We start from the raw sequence: 19,579 nt of genomic DNA on the forward strand, positions 1-19,579 counted from the left end.
GATCTCCAAAACTTCTTATGTCGATTGAGGTAGCTGGCCTGCGGTGCCCGTATCAAAAAAACACTATGTGCAAGCCGAAGATATCATGATCAGAGGATCAGAAAGGGTGATTTAAGTCAATAACAATATAGGTACAAAACAACATTAAAATATATACACTTAAACTTTCTAAGTTAAGAAAATTCTAAATATATATAACGAATTGAACGTATATGTATTTAGGAAACTGTTTATTTTAACCCACGAACGTAAAAAGATAGGTGTTATTCGACTGTTTTAGTAAAAGCCTTTTCATTTTAACCAACTAACCAAAAAAACTAACAGCAGACGTAGTTAGTTGCAGTCATTATTTAGGTCTTGAAAAAAATAAATGGTCTCATGATGAACAAAAAAGGATGTTATGGATTGTTTACAGTTTACGTCGTGGGCTATTTTTCCTACTAATTATTAGAGCATCAATCTTTAATTGAGAAAAATTAAAGAATATATGAAATTATAACAAACAAAAGAGGTTGTGCATGAGCGATTTATAAATCCGGTGATACCTCTGAAACCATTGGCAGTCAGCAGGTTTGGTCTTGTTTATGGCCTTTAAGTTAGCAATATGCGTGGTCATCACGTTAATAGTTTTCTAATGCGTTAAAAATTATAAAGAGTCAGTTTGGTTAAATTTGCTGCTAATATAATAATCTGTCCTGTGATTATTACTAAAAAATACTTAATTAGAGGCTCTTGTACTAAATACCATGATTCTCAAATCGACCATGCATGATCCATAAAAAATTCAACATATACCCGTAAATCAAGTATAGATTACACGATCACACTTGGCCGACCCAAAATTTGTTTTTGAAGGCGTTCGCATTTGAAGGTACATCTACAATTTACAATGACACCAAGTCATCTGTATGTCACTATTGAATTCCTAAAAACTATATCTGCGCAGCGACTTATGGCCCATCTTAGTCCAGCCCACTTAGTTCGTGCTTACTGCACCCACAGATCGCACAATCTTTCTTAATCGGCCTAACGTTGGCACACGAAAAGGTGTACAACGTTTCCATTTAATTCCTAAAAACTGTTACTAGCCACCATCGAGAACTAATAAAAAAGTTATTTTTATTTATTGATTCACTTTTTATTAGTGATCAATCCACTTATTTCAGGCCGGCCATGGACCTCTGTTATTTCCACTGGACAGGCTGTTTTACGCTGTTAAAACTATAAGGGTAAATCGAAAAAAAAAAATGTTGTTGTCACTTTGTTTCTGTTTCCAACAAACTGTTGATTAATTGATGTAATTTTGGCGCTGTAAGTTGTTAAGCTGCAATACGGAACTAAATGTTTAAATTACTTAACAAATGTGGCGCTTTAAATGGTGCCAACATTTCAGCTGTCAGTTGTATATTGACAGCCAGTCCAGGGTAATAAGTAATTATAAAATAGAAGCAGTGATTCCGATCAGCTTAGGTGTTTTGTCTACTAGCCATTAGTTTTGCTGCGTCAGTCGAGGGTTGCGAGGACATTGCATAAGATGTCTCTGCCAAGGAAGGTCCCTTGCTAGTACGTTGGTAAGACAGTATGGGCACTTCCATTCATCGAGGCTGAGAGCTGTAACCAAAACACACATTTGATTTCGACCTCGAAACATGATGAATACCTATAAAATTTGATTATGAAGTTGGACAAAGAATTGCTAATATTCTTCTCTTATCTTTCTCTCTTTTTTAAATAAATTAGTACCAGACCGGAGTTATGTATTCGTCAGTGTCTAAGCCGTGCGCCGTTCCCTGTTATAAAAATGAATTCGTGGGGTTTGCGCTTTCTTCCCCCCTCGCTTCCTACAACTTACTCTAACTTGCTTAGTTACTATCCTCGCGTGCTTTTCGCAGTAGATTCGCACTAGATTCTAACGTCGTCATGGCAACACGAAAAGAACTGATTTTTTTAAGTATAAATATGCCAGCATTTTCATAATACAGTTCTTTAAATAAGTACGTCTTTTAGTAATTTTATCCTAAGTTTGCGCCTTACATCCTCTGCGCCGCTCATGATTTGGCATACAGACCTATTCGAATAGTTTGCATCCTGTAGGTAAATAGAGGTAGGAAAGGTGCTTTTAAGCCAAGGAAAATAAATAGCTACGCGTTTAGGTTTAGCCTGCGTGCACTATTCCTTTCGAAGGTAACTGGTTTGATAGCCTAGCCAGTGCCTGATTATCCACGTAGCAAGAGTAGCAATTGCTACGGGCCCCGCCCTATAAAAAGACAGACACGCACGCGCACGCATACAAAACTGTAACCTGTAGATAGCAAAGAAACGTATTCAGTATTGAATTGTATTTTTACCACTTTATACTTATAAACCCACACTCAAGGGCTGTAATGAAAGAATTTGTTACAGGCCCCGCGCTTGTTTAATCCGGCACTGAGCCTGTATGTGTCCTTTATGCCATAATATATTAAATTTAAAACATTACAACACATAAACATTAAAATCCCACCTAGGTAACAGCTATTGAAGCATGGAGAGGTAAAAATTAACAATACAGCTATGCAAAAAAACACGTCACTCCATTGCTCCGTTGCTGCGGGAATGAAGGACGATCTAGAAATTTCGTACTAGAAACTTTCGCTTATATAATAGTAGGTACGGATTTAAATTTTAAATGTAAAAATATGACACTTACGTATACAATTGACGTGGTATTCGCTTTCATCTGTCCGTAGGGCGGCTCCACATTTGTGGCACGCTTTCCAGAGGCCTTCGCTGAGCGAGCATTCCTCTGTAACAAAAAAAAAAATTATAAATTATTATCAAAAATAAGAATATTTCAACTTAAAGGATTTTTTACCCGACTGCGAAAGAAGACGAATTTTTTTTTCGAGTGAATGTATAATAATAATAATAACAATAATAATTTTTTTTTGATCAAAAGTACAATTTTCTCTTCAATCAATTACTATGTATCATGTATGCGTGTATTTTTCTTTGGCACGCCCTAGAGCCTAAACGGCTTGGCGTATTTTTATGTGAACTCGTGTCCAAATCGTGAACCAACCTAAATTATAGTATGTATAGACACCCAGTCTATATCATATGTATTAGGTAAGTACCTATACCAATTTAAAAACGTACCCACACACAAAAATATATATTTTTTTAATAAATGTAATTAAAAGTAATTTAAATTGGATGACGACAATCATTTAAAAAACAATAATTCCCAAATTGCCCGAACTTGTAAATTTATAATTTGTGAATTAAGTTGGTTTGGTGGGATATAAAGGTGTGCCAAGCGGATGAATAGAATAGAAACGGATGCCTTTAGTACCTTAACTGCATCACGCGCGTTGCATTAGATTGCAGTCTAGGGTTAACTTGGGGTTAAAAAAAACTAAGTATCCGAAAAAGAAAAGTAAGTAAACTAGTTGCAGTACCGGGAAACCTGTTACTAGTGTCACTAGTCTAGTAGTGCTCTTTCGATACCATATAAATTGTAGTTAACCTTCACGCGATCGAATTTTTAAACATACGTATAAATTCTCACACTTGGTAATCTGATGTCTCACCCAAAAGATGTGCATGAAGAGCTCGAGCTTCTAGTGCAAAGTGGCAATGCGGGCAGCGTGCAAGAAGCACGCAGCGACGCCAGTAGTGGGCCTCTAAGGCTGCTGCACGCACCCGTCGTCCGCACCACGTGCACGATGTGCTAGAACAATCAGATGGTTGATAAAAATAAGTATCTGCAAAATCTAACTACGGGTTAGTAAAAATTAAGGCAGCCATAAGGACTGCTGACGAAAGTAAAAACTGCAAATTATGAAATAACAGTAAGTTTTACAGTAAATACTTTTTCTTTACATGATAATTAAGCTTAATTTTCATAATATATCATGGAATTCCGCAAAGTAACGCCTGCTTCTATCCAATAATAAATACTTTATTTTCGTCATTTAATTTTCTTCAATAAGTCTAAATTCAAAATTGAAAATTGTACTGCACGTTGATTTTAAAATTCAAATGAATTCAAATAATAGTATCGTAAACACAACTACTATAAAACTCTTCAAGTGGCATAACTTCACTTACTGCTATGAAAGTATGTCGTTGACGCGAAATCACAAGATTAATAATAAAATAGTTATTTTATTTTTAATCTTGTGATTAAGCGTTTACAGTGTTTACTATATGCATACCTGTATAGCCAGACCATACCTACAAGTAAAGAATATATGGCGAACTCATAAGTATTTCTTGTACCAAAAATTTAGCTCAGCGCGGCTGCAAAAAAATTTCACTTAAAAGTTATGATTGATAAGTTAAAAATTTTCATACATTAACATAGACTGGAGAAAGGACCTCGTGATTCATAAGTAAGTTTTTATTTTATAAGTCTGCTATTTATTGGTATAGATAATAAAAAAATAACTAATCAACACATACTTGCAAACAGGTTCTGGAGTAGTTTCACTGCTCGCATCAGCTCCAACCGCTTCATAAGTTTCATACTGTTGTTCATTATTTAATACCTGTCTTCTACCTGCAACATTTGACAATAACATTTGAGTCATTAGGTACTTACCTAGTCCCATCATTTAGGAATTCAAATTTAATCGTTATATTTTACCTGGACTATAATACCCGCTCTCATCCATTTGACTATGTTCATCTAAATGCAAATTCCTAACCCCAGCTACAAGTTTTGGAGATTCCAAGCCAACATCTCGAAAATAATCAGCCTTAAGTTTAGGGGAATCCAAACTTCGGCTATCTAAATCACACCTTAAATCATTTTTGGACATTTGTGGAGAATCCATTGGTAGAGAGTCCATACTTCGGACATCATTTTTCGAGGTTTTTGGAGATCCTATCGTTGGTGAATCTCTGTATTCTAAGTGCAAAGGTTCATAAACTGTGGCTGGTCGTTCTTTAAGTTGAGGATAAGATGGATCGTGATCATAATGTATCATGGAATGACGGTTTTCTGGATTACGATTAGTACGACGGTATATTACTTCATCTGTTTGACTTTCTTCAAAGTGCACCTGAAATTTAAAACCCATGCATTGAAAAATACTCTAACGTTAGTCATGTAAACAATTTAAAAAATGTATTGATACGTTTTTTTAAACGTACGTAAATAAGTTCTCTACCTTTTCATTCCCAAGAACTGAAGAACGTGGTGAATGTTTTGGGCTTATAGCACTATCTAATCTCAATTTATTATAACCAGGATAGCCTGTAGGGTCTTTTGGTGATCGAGTTGGCGTATACTTTTTTGTGGGCGATTTCTTTAGGCTGCTTTTTGTTCTTGAAGTTGTAAAGCTTCCACTTAAACTGGAAGGAGCTAATGTGGCTCCACTTGCGCTCGATTTTAAACTATATGAGGATGTTGCGTCCATTGAAGAAGACATCCCAAGCGATGTGGTCATACCACTGACTGTTGTGCCACTTCGGGTAGATTGAGTAACGCTTGCTTCTAAAGTTGAATCCAGAGTTGATTGGTCTCCACCGTTGAGTAGTTGTTCTTCAGTTGGTGCCTGGTTCAGCATTTTCTGTAAAGAAAGCAAAATCTTCGTTTAAAAGATTTATATGGATTTGTAAAGCAAGCCAAAAGAAAAAAACGCACTGATAGAGCAAAACTTTTAGCTTTATTCGTGCGTGTGTGCACTAACAAACTACGTAAATACTTTTACTTACAAAAACAATGATAAATAGGTAGATCACAGAAAGCAAGTCGAAGAGCCTAAGCCCAACTCTTTAAAGGAAGCCACATAACGCATTTTAGGTCAAAAATCATTCAAAATGTAATTTTCCGTCGTCAGTGTTTGGCGTAAAACAGACAACCTCATGCAACCTAGCCTTATAATTCAAGTGCGTTAGTAACTTATGCCAGTTTTCACTAACGAGGAACAAGACAATGCCTAAATAAGTAACGTTTAATCTAAGGAAATTCATAGACGTACATGAACCGTTTACCATTAGTTATCACCTAAGAGTTAGTGATACATTTTCTTTGTATAGACATCGATTGAAATATTAGGGATTTGAGTGAAAACCGGATTATTCTAGGAAACATGTTAAATTAAGTGTCGCCTATCGGTGCGGCAGGGCAAGTTACGTCTATGAGTAAAGTACGTTTTTACCATTAAATAAATGAAGTACTTAGTTGAACCCTCAAAACATAACTATGTAATTACCTGCATATCTATTCTATCGAATTGTTGGAATAGGTGCCTATAGATGAGATTGCGTCGTGTAACAGCATCGTCTGGCGGTAATTGTGCTCTGACAACTCTGGGTGACCTTGCATATGCAGTCAGGAGAATCCTCTCAGCTGCAGCTCTTACAGATCCTGCTGCGTGCTGAGCACCAGCCGCACCGCATTCAGCTAATCGACGGACTGTTAGGCCACTGTTGATTGGTTTACTTTATTAAAATTATTACAATTTCCGACGAAAAGCCAAGTCGACTAAAAAACAGTAAAAATGAACTGTACGCACGATAGTTTAAATGAAAGATTTTATTAAAACTTCGACAATCTCGTTTTCTAGTAGTTAGCATCAACTACGAGTCACGAGTACATATGTTCGAATCCGGGGTCGGGCCAAAAGTTTTATGATATTGAGTGCTACCAGCTTGAGGTTAGGAAATTGGCGGTGTCAACACAAATGCTTCAAAGAGCACGTTGAGCCGTCGGTCCCAATTATTATCACTTGCTTGTGATAATAGTCGTTGAAGCCGATCCGCATCCCGCATTGGAGCGGCGTGGTGGGTCTATACTCTAAAACCGTCTCTCGTAAGAGAGACAAGGACTATGCCCAGCAATGGGACGTTAATAGGCTACGGATGATGATGGTCAAAATTAATAATTAATGGAATTATAATACCGAATCAAAGAGTATGGCATCCAATTCAATTGACAATGAATTAGTTACCTGTGCTTGTCAGTCAGTATACCGTGACTCAGGATGAGTTGTTCGAGCATCTGAAGACGAGACAAAGCGAGACGTGGATGCATAGAGGCGGGGACGGGACGCACCAGTTGTTGTGGTATTATGTGTAGGCTCCTGAAAATAAAAAATCGGATAACAATCAAAACACACTAATGTTTCTTTGTATGTTGCTGTTTTAGCTGTCATCCTACAGATCGTATTATAAGGTATGTAAACATTGGTAGCGTTTTTTATTTCGTCGGGAAATCCTCATGGATAACGTCGAACCACGGGGAGGTGGTTATGTCGGACTCGTACCGGTAAAACCACCAAGGGGTTGCAACCAGTCGCCTGGTGGCCGGGCCACCGGAAAAACATTGGTAACCTAGTATAATCACTCAGCTAAGCAAATACTACCCGTATGTGCTTAGCCGTATACCCTAGTGGCTACATCTACGGTTTCGCCTTCGGGGGTACCAAGGTCGATCCCCGGAATGCACCTAACCTTTGTATTCCAGGATACAGCTGTTTTTGTTAGGTCGACCGGAGTATCCTCAGGAGTGACCCTGAGTAGTAGTGGTTAAGAATTTAGCCTACTATTTAAGGTGACCAAATTTGATCCTCGGCACGCAGTATAAACTCTTCGGGGTAGGTTTTATAATTTATGGAGTTAAATATTATTTCTTTTAACGGTGAAGAAGAAACATCTGGTGGAAACCTGCGTGCCTGAGAGTTTGCCTTAACGTCCTTAAAGGTGCGTTAAAACTACTAAACGTTCTTGGGCAGCACGGTGGACTACGGCCTCCTTCTTCTTAGAGGAGACCCGGGTTATGTGTGCGGTCGGGTGGGCCGGTAATGGGTTGATAACTACGATGATAAAGCACTTACCTCACCATTGGACAGTCGGCCACTGTAAGCACGGTATGTTGAGCGGTTGAATGGATTCGTGGAGCAGGATCACCGCAAGCCCGAAGTAATTCCGGTAACAATTTTTCTAAACAACGACCAACTTCGGCAGCGCATACTCTGTAAAAAAAAAATTCAACGCTGAATATTGTAAAAGCGTAAAAGTTTCACACAGCCTTAGTCACTAAATGTGTGCATTTCGTCAGTAAGGCAGTGATAAAATTTGACATTTATGTATAGTAATAAGTAACGGACAAAGCAAATTGCACTTCGCAGGGCATGCAAAGGAAACATCCTGCAACATGCCGCTCTGTGTCCATCAACTTGAGGCGAAGGTGCTAAGACACCGTTTATGTAATTACACCGACATCCACGCCCTTCAGACTAGAACACAGCATTGCACAATGCTGCTTAGCGGCAGAAATAAGCAGGGCGGTAGTACTTCCCCGGACGAGCTCTGTCACAAAAAGCTCTGCTACTACTAGTAACTTACTTCTTAGTAGTAAAGGACCAAATTCGTAATTATTTACAAAACTGCGAATATTAATCTAATAAGCTACACTTCAATAAACTGTGTTATTTTAAGTCCTGAAGACCCCCGCAATTTTTCCAGCATTATGCCAATCTTCGTGCTACTCGATTTATTATACTTATTATACTAGGTACTTTTTTCCTAAAAATAAACTAAACAGAATAATTAAATGCTTTATTAAATAGGTACTAACCTGTCAGGCACAAATTCCTTAAACAAAACCCTGACGACTTCGTTAGCCTGACTATAAACTGAGAACACTTTATCCCTTAAAGCTCTCTGCAGTAACGTAGCAGCTGCCCTTGCAGTCTTATTAGGAGAAGTCTTCGTACTTCCATTGGATGGAGAAGTCAGCTCCGCTCGTAGACGAGCAAGTCCTTCTTCCTTGTCCAAGTAGTTTTTGGAGAAAAACTTTTCAACCTAAATATAGTACAGTTGCGTTAACTATTGTTCTTATATACAAACAAAATTTTAGACCAGGTCAAATTTTTAAAGGATTTACATACTAAAGGATATCCGAAAATAAGTATGGGTAAAGCGGCTTGTTTTCTCTCTCTTTCGTTGAGTTTATGCGGGGCGCGGGGATGAGACGAAGCACTTCCACCACTGCACTCTTCTTCACGAGCCTCTCGTAAATACTCGTTGGTATGAGAACTGTATATAATTAAACAAAAACCAGAGATAACATTTTCAGATTAATAGTTTAAAAGTATAGTGTTAATTGTAATCATATTATACCATTTGTCTTATAAGCTTATAGTTCGTCCGTAAATTAAAAAACTATTGAATCATGTAAGGCCACAAAAACTTAAAAACCAAGTCAAGTTGATGTTTGCTATAATGAAAAATAAATACAATGCATGATTAAAAAAAGTATAAACCATAAATATCGTAGAGGAAATCCTTAAATTGCTTGTCGCAATGATTCAAAATTATTGAAATCCCTTATATTCTAAGTTCGTCTACTAGAACCTTGGAAGCTATTTGTTTTACTACTCAATTTAAGCAATACTTACTGCCTTAAAGCCGGTAAGAGCCGTTCTTCATAGGCTTCGAATGTAGATCTTGGACCAGCACTCTTATTTCTACGCCTTACTAAGGTACCTGAAAAATAGGACGAAATAATTACAATCGAAGTGTAAAGGTATTCTTGTTTTACAATTAATCATGTGCAGTGTTTTTATGCACAATAGTTAGTACTGTCATAATTTACCGTTGGCAGCATTAGGAGTTATACTTCTACGTGGACTATCAGTTTCTTTTCTTAATTCTTCTTCCTCTTTCTTCTGTATTTCTGGTTTCAATTCTTGGATGGGTTCAATTTGTTCGGCCGGTTGTACTTGTACTTCTATTTCATCTTCCAGTGTTTGGACGGGTGACTGGGAAACATGAAAATATTATTTTGTACCTCTTTTGCTATTTTCCTCTCTGATTAATAATTAATAACAAAAATGTATAGGCACCCACCTATAGCGCAAGTTTTATCATGACTAGGTATATTATTTGTAAAATTGAGATATAAAATAAAGGTATTACCGTAGGTATATGATGGCTATTTATATCATGTATTTCATTAAATTCTTCCTGTGGTTCCGGGATATTTTCTATGGGTGGAACAGGTGAAGGTATATCAATACTTTGGGTACCAGCTGCGACGGATGGTGAGAGATGATGAGAGAAGTCGTATGCTTGCGGCATCGAGGAATCGTTACGCGGATCAGGCTGAAAGAATTAGATGTTATAAGTATTATGTTGCGCAATTTTACATAACTTATATTCCTTTTCTTATTTTCGGCCAAACCTGCTCGGTACATCAAATTTTGGTTTTCAGTTTTAAGGGGCTAGGCATTTATACGACTTAAGTCTTCGAAGGCAATTTTAAGATTTGTCCAACTTACTCCTTCCTCTTCAAACAGTCTTCGCAACTCGGGATCTTCTTTTACACCTATAAGAGCATCAGTTATTCTGTCTCTCATTCGTCTGGCTAGCTCAAAGTCGTCTCTAGCTGCTGCTGTTCTTTTGCGAAGTCTCCACCTGCCGATTCTTATGCCCGCAGCCGCTAAGGCAGAGCCTGCGGACTTAAGCCGCCTGGCGTATTCGAAGCGCTCCTCTGTAAATGGGGAGTTATTAAGGAATTTGCAATAAATTCAAACGAAAATTTCAGAAACGGTTGGAACCCGTATCTCTTCGGTTATTGCGGCCTGGGGCATTGCCGATTAAGATACTGTACCTACTCCTGCAGCTGGTGCTGAAATTGATGATCTGAATGTTTGTCAGACTTTGAGCATTTGAGAGCTTTGAGCAAAGAGACATTTTATAATAAGACACACTAAAACGAGAAAAAAATTAAAGGTTAATTAAAATTCTGGACCACACTAAATCTTTTGAATTAGCTTAATATCACTAAATGCTAAATTGCAATATTTTTAATACAGTAAAGATTTAGGTTTATACCGGTGTATATACTCAATTCCTTTCTACTTTTACTTTGAAAGTCCCAAAGTGGATATTTAAGCATCTTTAGAGACACTTAAATATCCACATTGGGGCTTGATCATGGTAGTAACAACGCTGGTGCTATTGTCTCTTTGAATTGTTGGACTTGCTATTAGACTAAAAAGACGCCAGCTCTTGGATCACTAGAAAGGTGGATCACGTCATTACAGAAAGCATATGTATGTAATAACCATGGGCATTGACAAAAGCAAGAACTGCAAAAATATAGTCCTTATATAATTGATTATCTAAAGAGCTTAAGGGTTTGATACGTTTTTTGTCGAATTATATTTACCTGTCACAGCAGCTTTTTTCTTTCGATCTAAATTTCGCACCAGATCAGCAATTTCGTTATCCACATACATAACAAAGGCCAAATCGTCATATGGAGAAAAGAAGACTTCGGCTTTTGTAGTAGCACTCGATTTACTCGCTTCCTCGACTTCTTCACCAAGGACGTTTACTGCCATTAACGCAACCTAGAATTGGAAATAAGGTAATAAATAGCGAATGGGTTTCAGCCTCCCAAATGACAAACCTCTACGGACCATGTACTCGTGGTCCTATATCTTTAGTATGCTACCCTTAGACAAGACACGTGACATTATAACTACTTCTTTAGACGTCTTGCATTGGAAAATGAAAAAGTTAGTACCCTCTACACTTAAGAAAACCTAACCTCTTTTTCCCTTTTTTATAATGAGGCTTGTGTGGATGTGAACAGCAGTACGATATTGATGGCTGGGGATGATGATAAAATTTCTTGCTCGGTTATAATATCTTCATGTGATATCCCGTGTTATAACTGTTACCTGATCGTCATCTTTTGCTGGTGGATGTGGCCCGGATAGTCTGAGCTTTACGAATCGCGCTACAGTTGGTTCTGGGAGAGCTGCAGATCTGTAAATACAAAAAAAAACGTATTAAGCCCATGCCTCTTTTATTTATTACACTATTAAATCGGAATCTGTTTTCTTTGTGGTGTATCTCAAACGCATATATTAATTAATTTGAGGGTAGATAAATAACTAACAGATATTTGACGTCTCACAGTCTGTCTTTGTGAATCTGTTTTCTCTCAAATTAGCATTCGCTTCTTTTCTCTCCTACATATGTTCAATCATACCTATCATACATAGTATATCATTCCCTCACTCTCCTCTACGCACAACATTTTCTAACCTAGTCTCCATTCAAAACCCAAGCAAGGTGAACCCTGTGTTTATTATTTTTAAGTGAAAGACGTTTTACATATCGAAGTATAATCCGAATTAATCATTCGTTAATAAACTCTTAAATACAATAAGGACATTAAATAGATCTCGGCAGAGTTCCAGGTCAAGTTTAAAGGTGATATTTTGTGTCTCCGTGTTGGTGTAAAGGAACTGCATCATAAAATAACTTTTGAGAGCTGTGGCAGGTTGGTCTTTTCTCCATTTTCCTTTTCATCTTATTCTCAACAGAATACTAATTCGCATTTTGGGACGGATAATAATATCAAATTATTTACAAAACGGATTACGAAACATGATTTATTTCTGAAGTCCAGACAGTTATATCTACTACTTTGTGTGATTCTCCTTGTAAATAAGCTTAAGGCAATGTTTACCGTTATCTTAATACAGTGCTTTACGTATAATTTTGGTTCGTTAAATATATTCATAAGCCATCAGTAACAACAACAGCATTTGGTCAAAACTTTTACATTCCATCCCATCAGCAAATTTTTCAATATCCTTTTTGACTTTTACAAAACGTTTATTGTGCTCAATTTTATTTCTTAGACATTATTGTATAGTTTTTAAAGGAGGTAGAATGTACCTACCTTAGTTCTCTAGTGCGCGCTTGGGATGCGGGCTTTGCCAGGGTGACGCGTCCAACGCTGGTGTACGTGGCTCCACATGGAGTTGCGGCTCCTTCTGATACCAGTCCACCCGAGACCAACACTTCCACGCAGGCAGCTGAACGGGAACAATCAGTTTGTGGTTAGCAATAGAAAGTTCTATAGATCCCCAGGTTCTAAGTTGAACGGACGTATGATCAAAAACTATTGTTGAGGTATTGAGTATTCTTGTACAGAAATTCCTATTACTAGCCTGGTGTTAGGAAATTGTCGCAGATCATCTTCATCCGTTGGTAAAATAATCGTTCCAGCGCACATTCCCAGTAGTTATTAGGTATCTTTGCGCCAAACAGAACAACTGCAACCGAGCACTGGTCTCAGAAGCATCGGCAGACCACCATCTCGATGTCACTATAATATCATCTACCTAAAAGCAGCAGGTAAGAACTGAACGCCGATAACCAGCATAGCAAAACATAGCGTGCTACAGACAAGTCCTTAATCCAGCAGAAAAGGGGCTGTAATTGAGGATAATGAGTTCCTATGCCAAACCGATAAACAACACATTTGCATTGATAAATAAAAAATAAGATTTAGATTCAGTAGTACGGGACCTTTGAACCATTGTTACATCGTCTAGACAGTGTCGCGACAGTTTATAGGATCGTTGCTAGAAAACCTAACCCGGGTGTTGTGCGGAGCGAGCGCCTTCGTCTGCGGTATGAGGTCAGTAGGTCAGTATAGTGGACGTTTGATTACTACTCACGTATAAGCTGATGGTGTGCGAGCAGCTGTAGCTTGTGTATGTTCGTGACCGCAGTCAGGCGCAGCAGAAGTTCGTGGGGCGGTGTGCCCGAACTCCGCCAGCCACGTGCCGCTGGCCCTTGGGCGTTTAGCTCGCATGCTGGATAGGAGCTGTCCTCGCCTGTTTACAATAATGGTGTTGATTCAGTCGTATGTCCAAACTGCCGATGATATGACAGCAATCTCACCCGCTTGCAAGTGATGATGCTGTCTATGATGGTAACGGGCTAACCTGTTAGGGGTATAGCAGTTGTATTAAAACCATACATCGTTTTTACGCGGAATGCTAAATCGCTTAGCTGAACGTCTGTGTCGGTAGGGTGGTAACTAGCCACGGCCTACCAGACCAGACCAGGCCCGGCCAAAAAGAAAAAACTCCTAAATTGCCCCTGCCCGTTTAAAACCACAGCGCTCATTGCTACGCAATGGAGGTTGTCCAAAGGTCTAAAAATTTAGCTATCCTTTTCACAATTTTTACCGAATAAATAAAGATTTTAATTCTATTGACTCCGAAGTTGCAGCGTTTCGATTCAAAAGCCCATCTACGGTTACTTTCTATGAAAATATATTAATCTTCTTTAATAATTTCTAATCTGGCGTCACCAAAAGGCACTCGTCACCACACGGCATCAAAATCACTTTTATACAACTTTTTTTTTAAGTTCAAGTTCGACCTTGACTGCAAACTCTCCTATCGGTAACGTATATGGTAGCGGGCTATCCTGTTGGGGAGTATACTATACATATACTATATAAACTGTTCTAATTTTCAGAAAATATATGAAAGTATAACAAATACCCAAATGGAATGATTCTATATTTTTACTATAATCCTTATAAAATTTAAGTACCTCGTACTACTTTTGCGTTCATCAATAATTCTAACACAAATGCCATTGTTACAATAGCGAAGTCATGATGTGAAATGCGGGCACAAGTACTTTCTTATCGATCTTATATTCGAGTTGAATATTATAACAGTCAAAGTATCGTTCGCTATTAGTTTTAGGTGTCAGTTAAAAACACTATAAAGGTTCCCCTATGAAATCTACTTGAAATCTTTGACTATTATCATAATTGATGATGAAGATTTGCACACTGTCGTTAATAAATTATAATAATAATTATTATAAAAAAATGGCGGTAATCTTGTGAGCAGGATCCAAGTATTTTAAAACTTTTCCTTTTCAGCTTTCACCAGATTATCATCATGTGGAATAGTAATGTCAACAATGGTTGCACGGCGCACTGATAAATCGACTAGCACTATATCAGGTCTGTTAGCTGTAATATACCTGTCACTTGTCAGTGATAATCGTTCGATCCCAGTAGAGCAATGCAATACTATTTTTAAGAACTGACTCCGGGTCGGTCGGATAATAAGGCATCTAAAAATCGATGAGCAAGTTGTTGATGAATTACCCTAGCTACTTGATTATGTTTGTGCAAGCATTCGCCGTTAGCAGAATGAGAACACCCGGAAACTATAAGCGTTAGGGACTCCCCAGGGCGATGACACGCTCGACATATGTCTAGAGTGCCATTTTTCATAATGTGTTTCCGGTAGTTTCTCGTCGTGGTGACTTTGTCCATAATTGCACAGACAAAACCCTCGGTTTCCCCAAACTGCTGGCATATAGAAGTGTCAATGAGGAGGAGTTCCTTTGTACCACGAGACCTTACATTCTTATTATTATTATTATGGTGCTCCTATATCCGTCTGTCACAACTTTATATTTCTTAAACCACTGAATGAAATGGAACGTTTTTTGGTCATTTCAAATTAAACATGCGGTTTATGAACCTATATTTTTTTTTATAATAATACAAAATGTTAAAAAATTTATCAGTCTGAACCCCGGAGTAAGTCAAATAAAAAATCTAAGAGTTGAGAGATTTTTATGTTGAAAGCCCTACGAAATACCTACAGAAAAAAATCTTTTTCGCCTATCAGCATAGATTTTAATTTATGCATTAGGGGTAACAGCCGACTGGCGCAGTTTGCAGCGACCCTGCTTTCTGAGTCCAAGGCCGTGGGTTCGATTTCCACTACTGGAAAATGTTTGTGTGATGAGCATGAATGTTTTTCGGTGTCTATTTATATTCTAAGTATTTATGTATAATGTTCATAATAATATTCATCAGTCATAGCTTGTGTTATGAGTACTACGATAGTACTCATAACACAAGCTACGCTTACTTTGGGGCTAGATGGCGATGTGTGTTTGTCGTAGTATATTTATTTTTAACAGTAGGTAGGATAAACATCCTTTACATTTAATTTTACCACCTGTTTTAAATCTTATGTATCTAAACCAACTTCAACAATATTTTCATTACTATTTACTGTTAATAATTTAAAATTGAATTAAAACAAATAAAAAAAAAATTCTTATGAAAGTAGCTACGTTTTCATTAAATTCTATTATTTTTAAAACATAGTAGTTTGACTATAACTACAAATGGCCTTCCGGTACTTTCGTAGTGGCCAAACAATGAATATTTATTTATGTATGAGAGTACGAAACCTTTTTTGATGATAAGTTCTAATTATATAGTATTGATTATCATCATGGCTTAGCGATGAGCACTGTTTTTTTATAACTGAGAGGTCTCGAGGTTCGTGGCCGACAATTTGGGCAATTTTAATTTATTAATTATCTCTAGTCTGTGAGGCTTCTACCTCGGCTAATGTAGAAGGTACAACCCTACCGGCAAAGAGCGAATTAGCGATGTGGTGTAGAAACCGATAAGGTATGGGTTAGAATAGAACTGTCATGCCTAACAGGAAAGTCCGATATCATATTAGATTATCTCATCACTTACCACCAGGTGAGATTGCAGTCAAGGCTGAACTGCGAGAATAATTGGGTTTTATAGTTCACAATAAATCAAATAGAGCAATATATTTCTTCATCGTCATTTATATTTCTTTTCATAGGTAATTTTAAAAAAGAACAAGACGTTACGTGGCATAATTCGCGCGATCTAAAGTTAGTTATGTATTGTAGACGTTACAATATTTCGCTATAGATTTGATTTTAGACACTTTCGTAAGCTTATTTTTATCTGTTTCACCAAAAACTATTTTTCAGTCGACAAAAAGTAGCGACTGCTAATCTTAATAGAATAAGTAGTAGACTTGCACGCAATCGCATTGCAATCGTGAATTTATAAGGCACAAATAAAACGAAGTTTTCAGTATTCATTGCCTACATTTACATTTCATTAGCTGGTGATACTAGTAAGTTTGAAGGGATTAAAAGAAGCATATGTTATTCTCCGTTCTTTTAGTTAAATCTATGCCAAAAATCAAGTTCATTGGTTGCTTAATTGGGGCGTGAAGGAACGGCAAACAAACGAACGGACCAATACACTTTTGATACGGTTTGTCCTGATTTAATTCGTCAAGTGTTTGATATTACAAACCTACATGATCCAAACCGTTCCCTATCTAACTTTATTCCTTACCTACTGTCCTCATTACCGGCCCACTACAGGGCACAGGTCTAGTCCCACTCCCACAATGAGAAGGGGTTAAGGCCGTAGTCCACCATGCTGGCCCAATGTGGATTGCTGGACTTTACACACCTTGAGAACATTATGGAGAACTCTCATGGATGCAGGTTTCCTTACGATTTTGTCCTTTACCGTTGAAGCAAGTGGTATTTTAATCGCTTAAAACTCACATAACTTAGAGGTGCGTGCTGAGATTCGAACTCGCTCTCCGAAAGTGAATTCGAAGTCCTACACACTGCGCTATCAGCGCTTCTTAACTAGCTTAAAACTCCCTAAATTGGGGCAGTACCACTTTAGCCAAGTATTTTACGGGGCGCGGCGGTGGATTTTTCGTGGATATAGACATTATTTAGACTTCACAGAAGTTTCAATTTTAATTTTCGAAATTGGTTAATGGGCACAGCTCAACAGGTCTCGAAGTTTAAGTGGCATAAGCGGGGTAAATACCTAGCTCGGAGAACCGGTGGACGTTGGGGTCCCTAGATTTTGGAATGGCGACCTCGCCCCGGTATTGGTAGAACCCTAGGTTAGGTGGACAGACGACATCTATACCTAAGTCACTGGGAGCCGCTGTACTGAAGTGGTACAAGAACATCCAATTTGGATCTCTCTATAAAATACCTATCAGCCAAACGTCCATAAATGACACGATGATAATGATGATGTAGGGTGCGCAAAAAACACAACTTTTTGAGTTACGATTAACAAATGTAATATAAGTGTTATGTAAGTCCTTAGGGTACACGGTATTGTAAGTCTCTGAACCCTGATATGAGCCAAAGCCCAAAGTATTTAAATAAACCAAAATCACCACTGAGATTTGATTTGCATGGCGAATGGGGGAAACATTCAAAACTACGATCAAAGATTCGACTGACATTAATTATAATTGATAACACGTGCAAAAACTTATAATCTTCATAATATATGAAATTAAAGTATATTCCTATAATACCCAAATACTAAAGACCTAATCTCTGCATTTTATTGCTATCGTAAACACGTAAAACCAATTGAATAGCCATTTTAGGCTGTCGTAATATATCAAATCAATGATTTTAGGTGTCTAAAACTGAAATTGAATGAAGGTACAATACCTAAGTCTATTACATTTTTATAGGTTCAATATTAATAATCGTGTAACTAAACTTTTTTTTTAAATCATTATCGTTCTTAATATAACGTACAAATTTCTCTGACTAAACATTTTAAGTAAAAATGTTAAATACAAATTCATATAATGACTTACTTGTGGCATATACGACGTGGAAGGGTATTCGTTTCGGCATGCTGCCTAGGCTACCTGCACACTCTCATTAAAATTATATTAGTTTCCATCGCTACCTATTTCTTTTCACTTATTTCGGTAAAAAAAATAGCACACAATAAAACTCCATTACTACTGAAAAATGTAAGCTTTAACTAAAACTACCAACTACATTGCCTAATCTGTAAATAATTCTTTGCTACAAACAATACTTGTGTGAACGCTTGCGAATCCTAAAACAAGAATGGATGGCTGTGGGAGAACGAAGTTGGCGCGGAATGAACGGGGAAAAATCAATAATGCGGTTAGGAAACGTTATTACCGGGGTCTTGTGATTAACGCCATCTACCGAGGGGTTGAAGCAGATATTTTTAAATATGCCGACGCAATACTTTTTGTGTTGAAGATAGTATTTAACAGGAGAGAAAAAAATAACTCGTCAAGCCTATTCGTGTTATAATTGCGAAAATATTATGTTGGTTGGTTTGTGCTTTCAGGAAGCATCGAGTACTGAAATGATTGATGAGCCGGAGAGTAAGTTAGGCTTCCTTTTTAAACCGGAAAACTGTACGCAAAAATGCTTCTGTGGGATAGACCTAAAGTTTTATATTGTTATTTGTTAATGCCTCTTCATGCTAGAATTATAGAACTTGATATGTTACTGTCGCTTTTAGTCAGGGCTAAGGTAAGATAGAGATTGGATAATTATTACACGTGACTTATATTGTAACGTGATTATAAAGTTCTGTTAATCTTTGTAGACAGCCATTAAACTAAGTATTCTACGACTACAGCGCATCCTTTGACCGCCATAAGTCCACCGCCACGGTTTCGTAATTTTATAGTCTATATTGTTTCTTTTTAAAATTAACCTACGCGCTACCGTGACGACGCCATAAGTTGAAGTGTTATGGCAGACACCTTTTCATACCCAGATATGGTGCATTACCTCTACTCCATGAATGTTTCCTACAAGTTGACGCAAACAGTTGTTATAAGTTTGAAAAACAGACATATAACAATTTCGGGATCTACGAGAACCGTCGCGGATTATTGTAGGGTTAATATGCAAATTTTTTCGTCACACGTACGACACGGACGGGAAAATTGTATGAAGACAATAAATATATAGGCGATGATACACCCCCGGGCCTTGGAGAGCACGGTAAGCTGTCGATGTCGGTAATGCGCCTGGTCTTTATCCATATTTTTATCTTCTTAGCGCGAAGAGGTAAAAATCCTGTCGCTTCTTAAATTTTTATATATCTACATAA

At 37.5% G+C, this 19,579-nt stretch overlaps 1 protein-coding gene across 1 annotated transcript; it reads right to left on the reverse strand.

Moving 5' to 3' along the window:
• Positions 1-1,306: 1,306 nt before the first annotated feature.
• On the reverse strand, positions 1,307-18,498 carry LOC120624202 (centrosomal protein of 104 kDa). Its single transcript, XM_039890600.1, has 20 exons — positions 18,288-18,498; positions 13,482-13,640; positions 12,698-12,833; positions 11,685-11,772; positions 11,168-11,351; positions 10,275-10,486; positions 9,913-10,098; positions 9,590-9,755; positions 9,393-9,480; positions 8,883-9,030; positions 8,570-8,796; positions 7,827-7,964; positions 6,942-7,073; positions 6,204-6,417; positions 5,157-5,558; positions 4,631-5,048; positions 4,447-4,543; positions 3,573-3,712; positions 2,690-2,785; positions 1,307-1,611 (listed from the first exon to the last, which is right to left on the reverse strand). The coding sequence occupies exons 1-20, from the start codon at positions 18,325-18,327 to the stop codon at positions 1,490-1,492; spliced, it is 3,393 nt and encodes a 1,130-aa protein (XP_039746534.1). The 5' UTR covers positions 18,328-18,498; the 3' UTR covers positions 1,307-1,489.
• Between the last annotated feature and the right edge of the window lie 1,081 nt (positions 18,499-19,579).

Source organism: Pararge aegeria, chromosome 1 (genome assembly GCF_905163445.1).
Source record: "Pararge aegeria chromosome 1, ilParAegt1.1, whole genome shotgun sequence".
Lineage (NCBI taxonomy): Eukaryota > Metazoa > Arthropoda > Insecta > Lepidoptera > Nymphalidae > Pararge > Pararge aegeria.

Bases quoted from the DNA above. Each gene is read 5' to 3' on its own strand.
- LOC120624202 (XM_039890600.1), bottom strand. From the start codon at position 18,327: ATGCCGAAACGAATACCCTTCCACGTCGTATATGCCACAA. The intron at 4,544-4,630 runs GTAAAATATAAC...CAAATGTTGCAG, and splicing joins GAGCGGGTATTATAGTCCAG to GTAGAAGACAGGTATTAAAT. The intron at 1,612-2,689 runs GTAAGTGTCATA...TTTTGGTTACAG, and splicing joins ATACCACGTCAATTGTATAC to CTCTCAGCCTCGATGAATGG.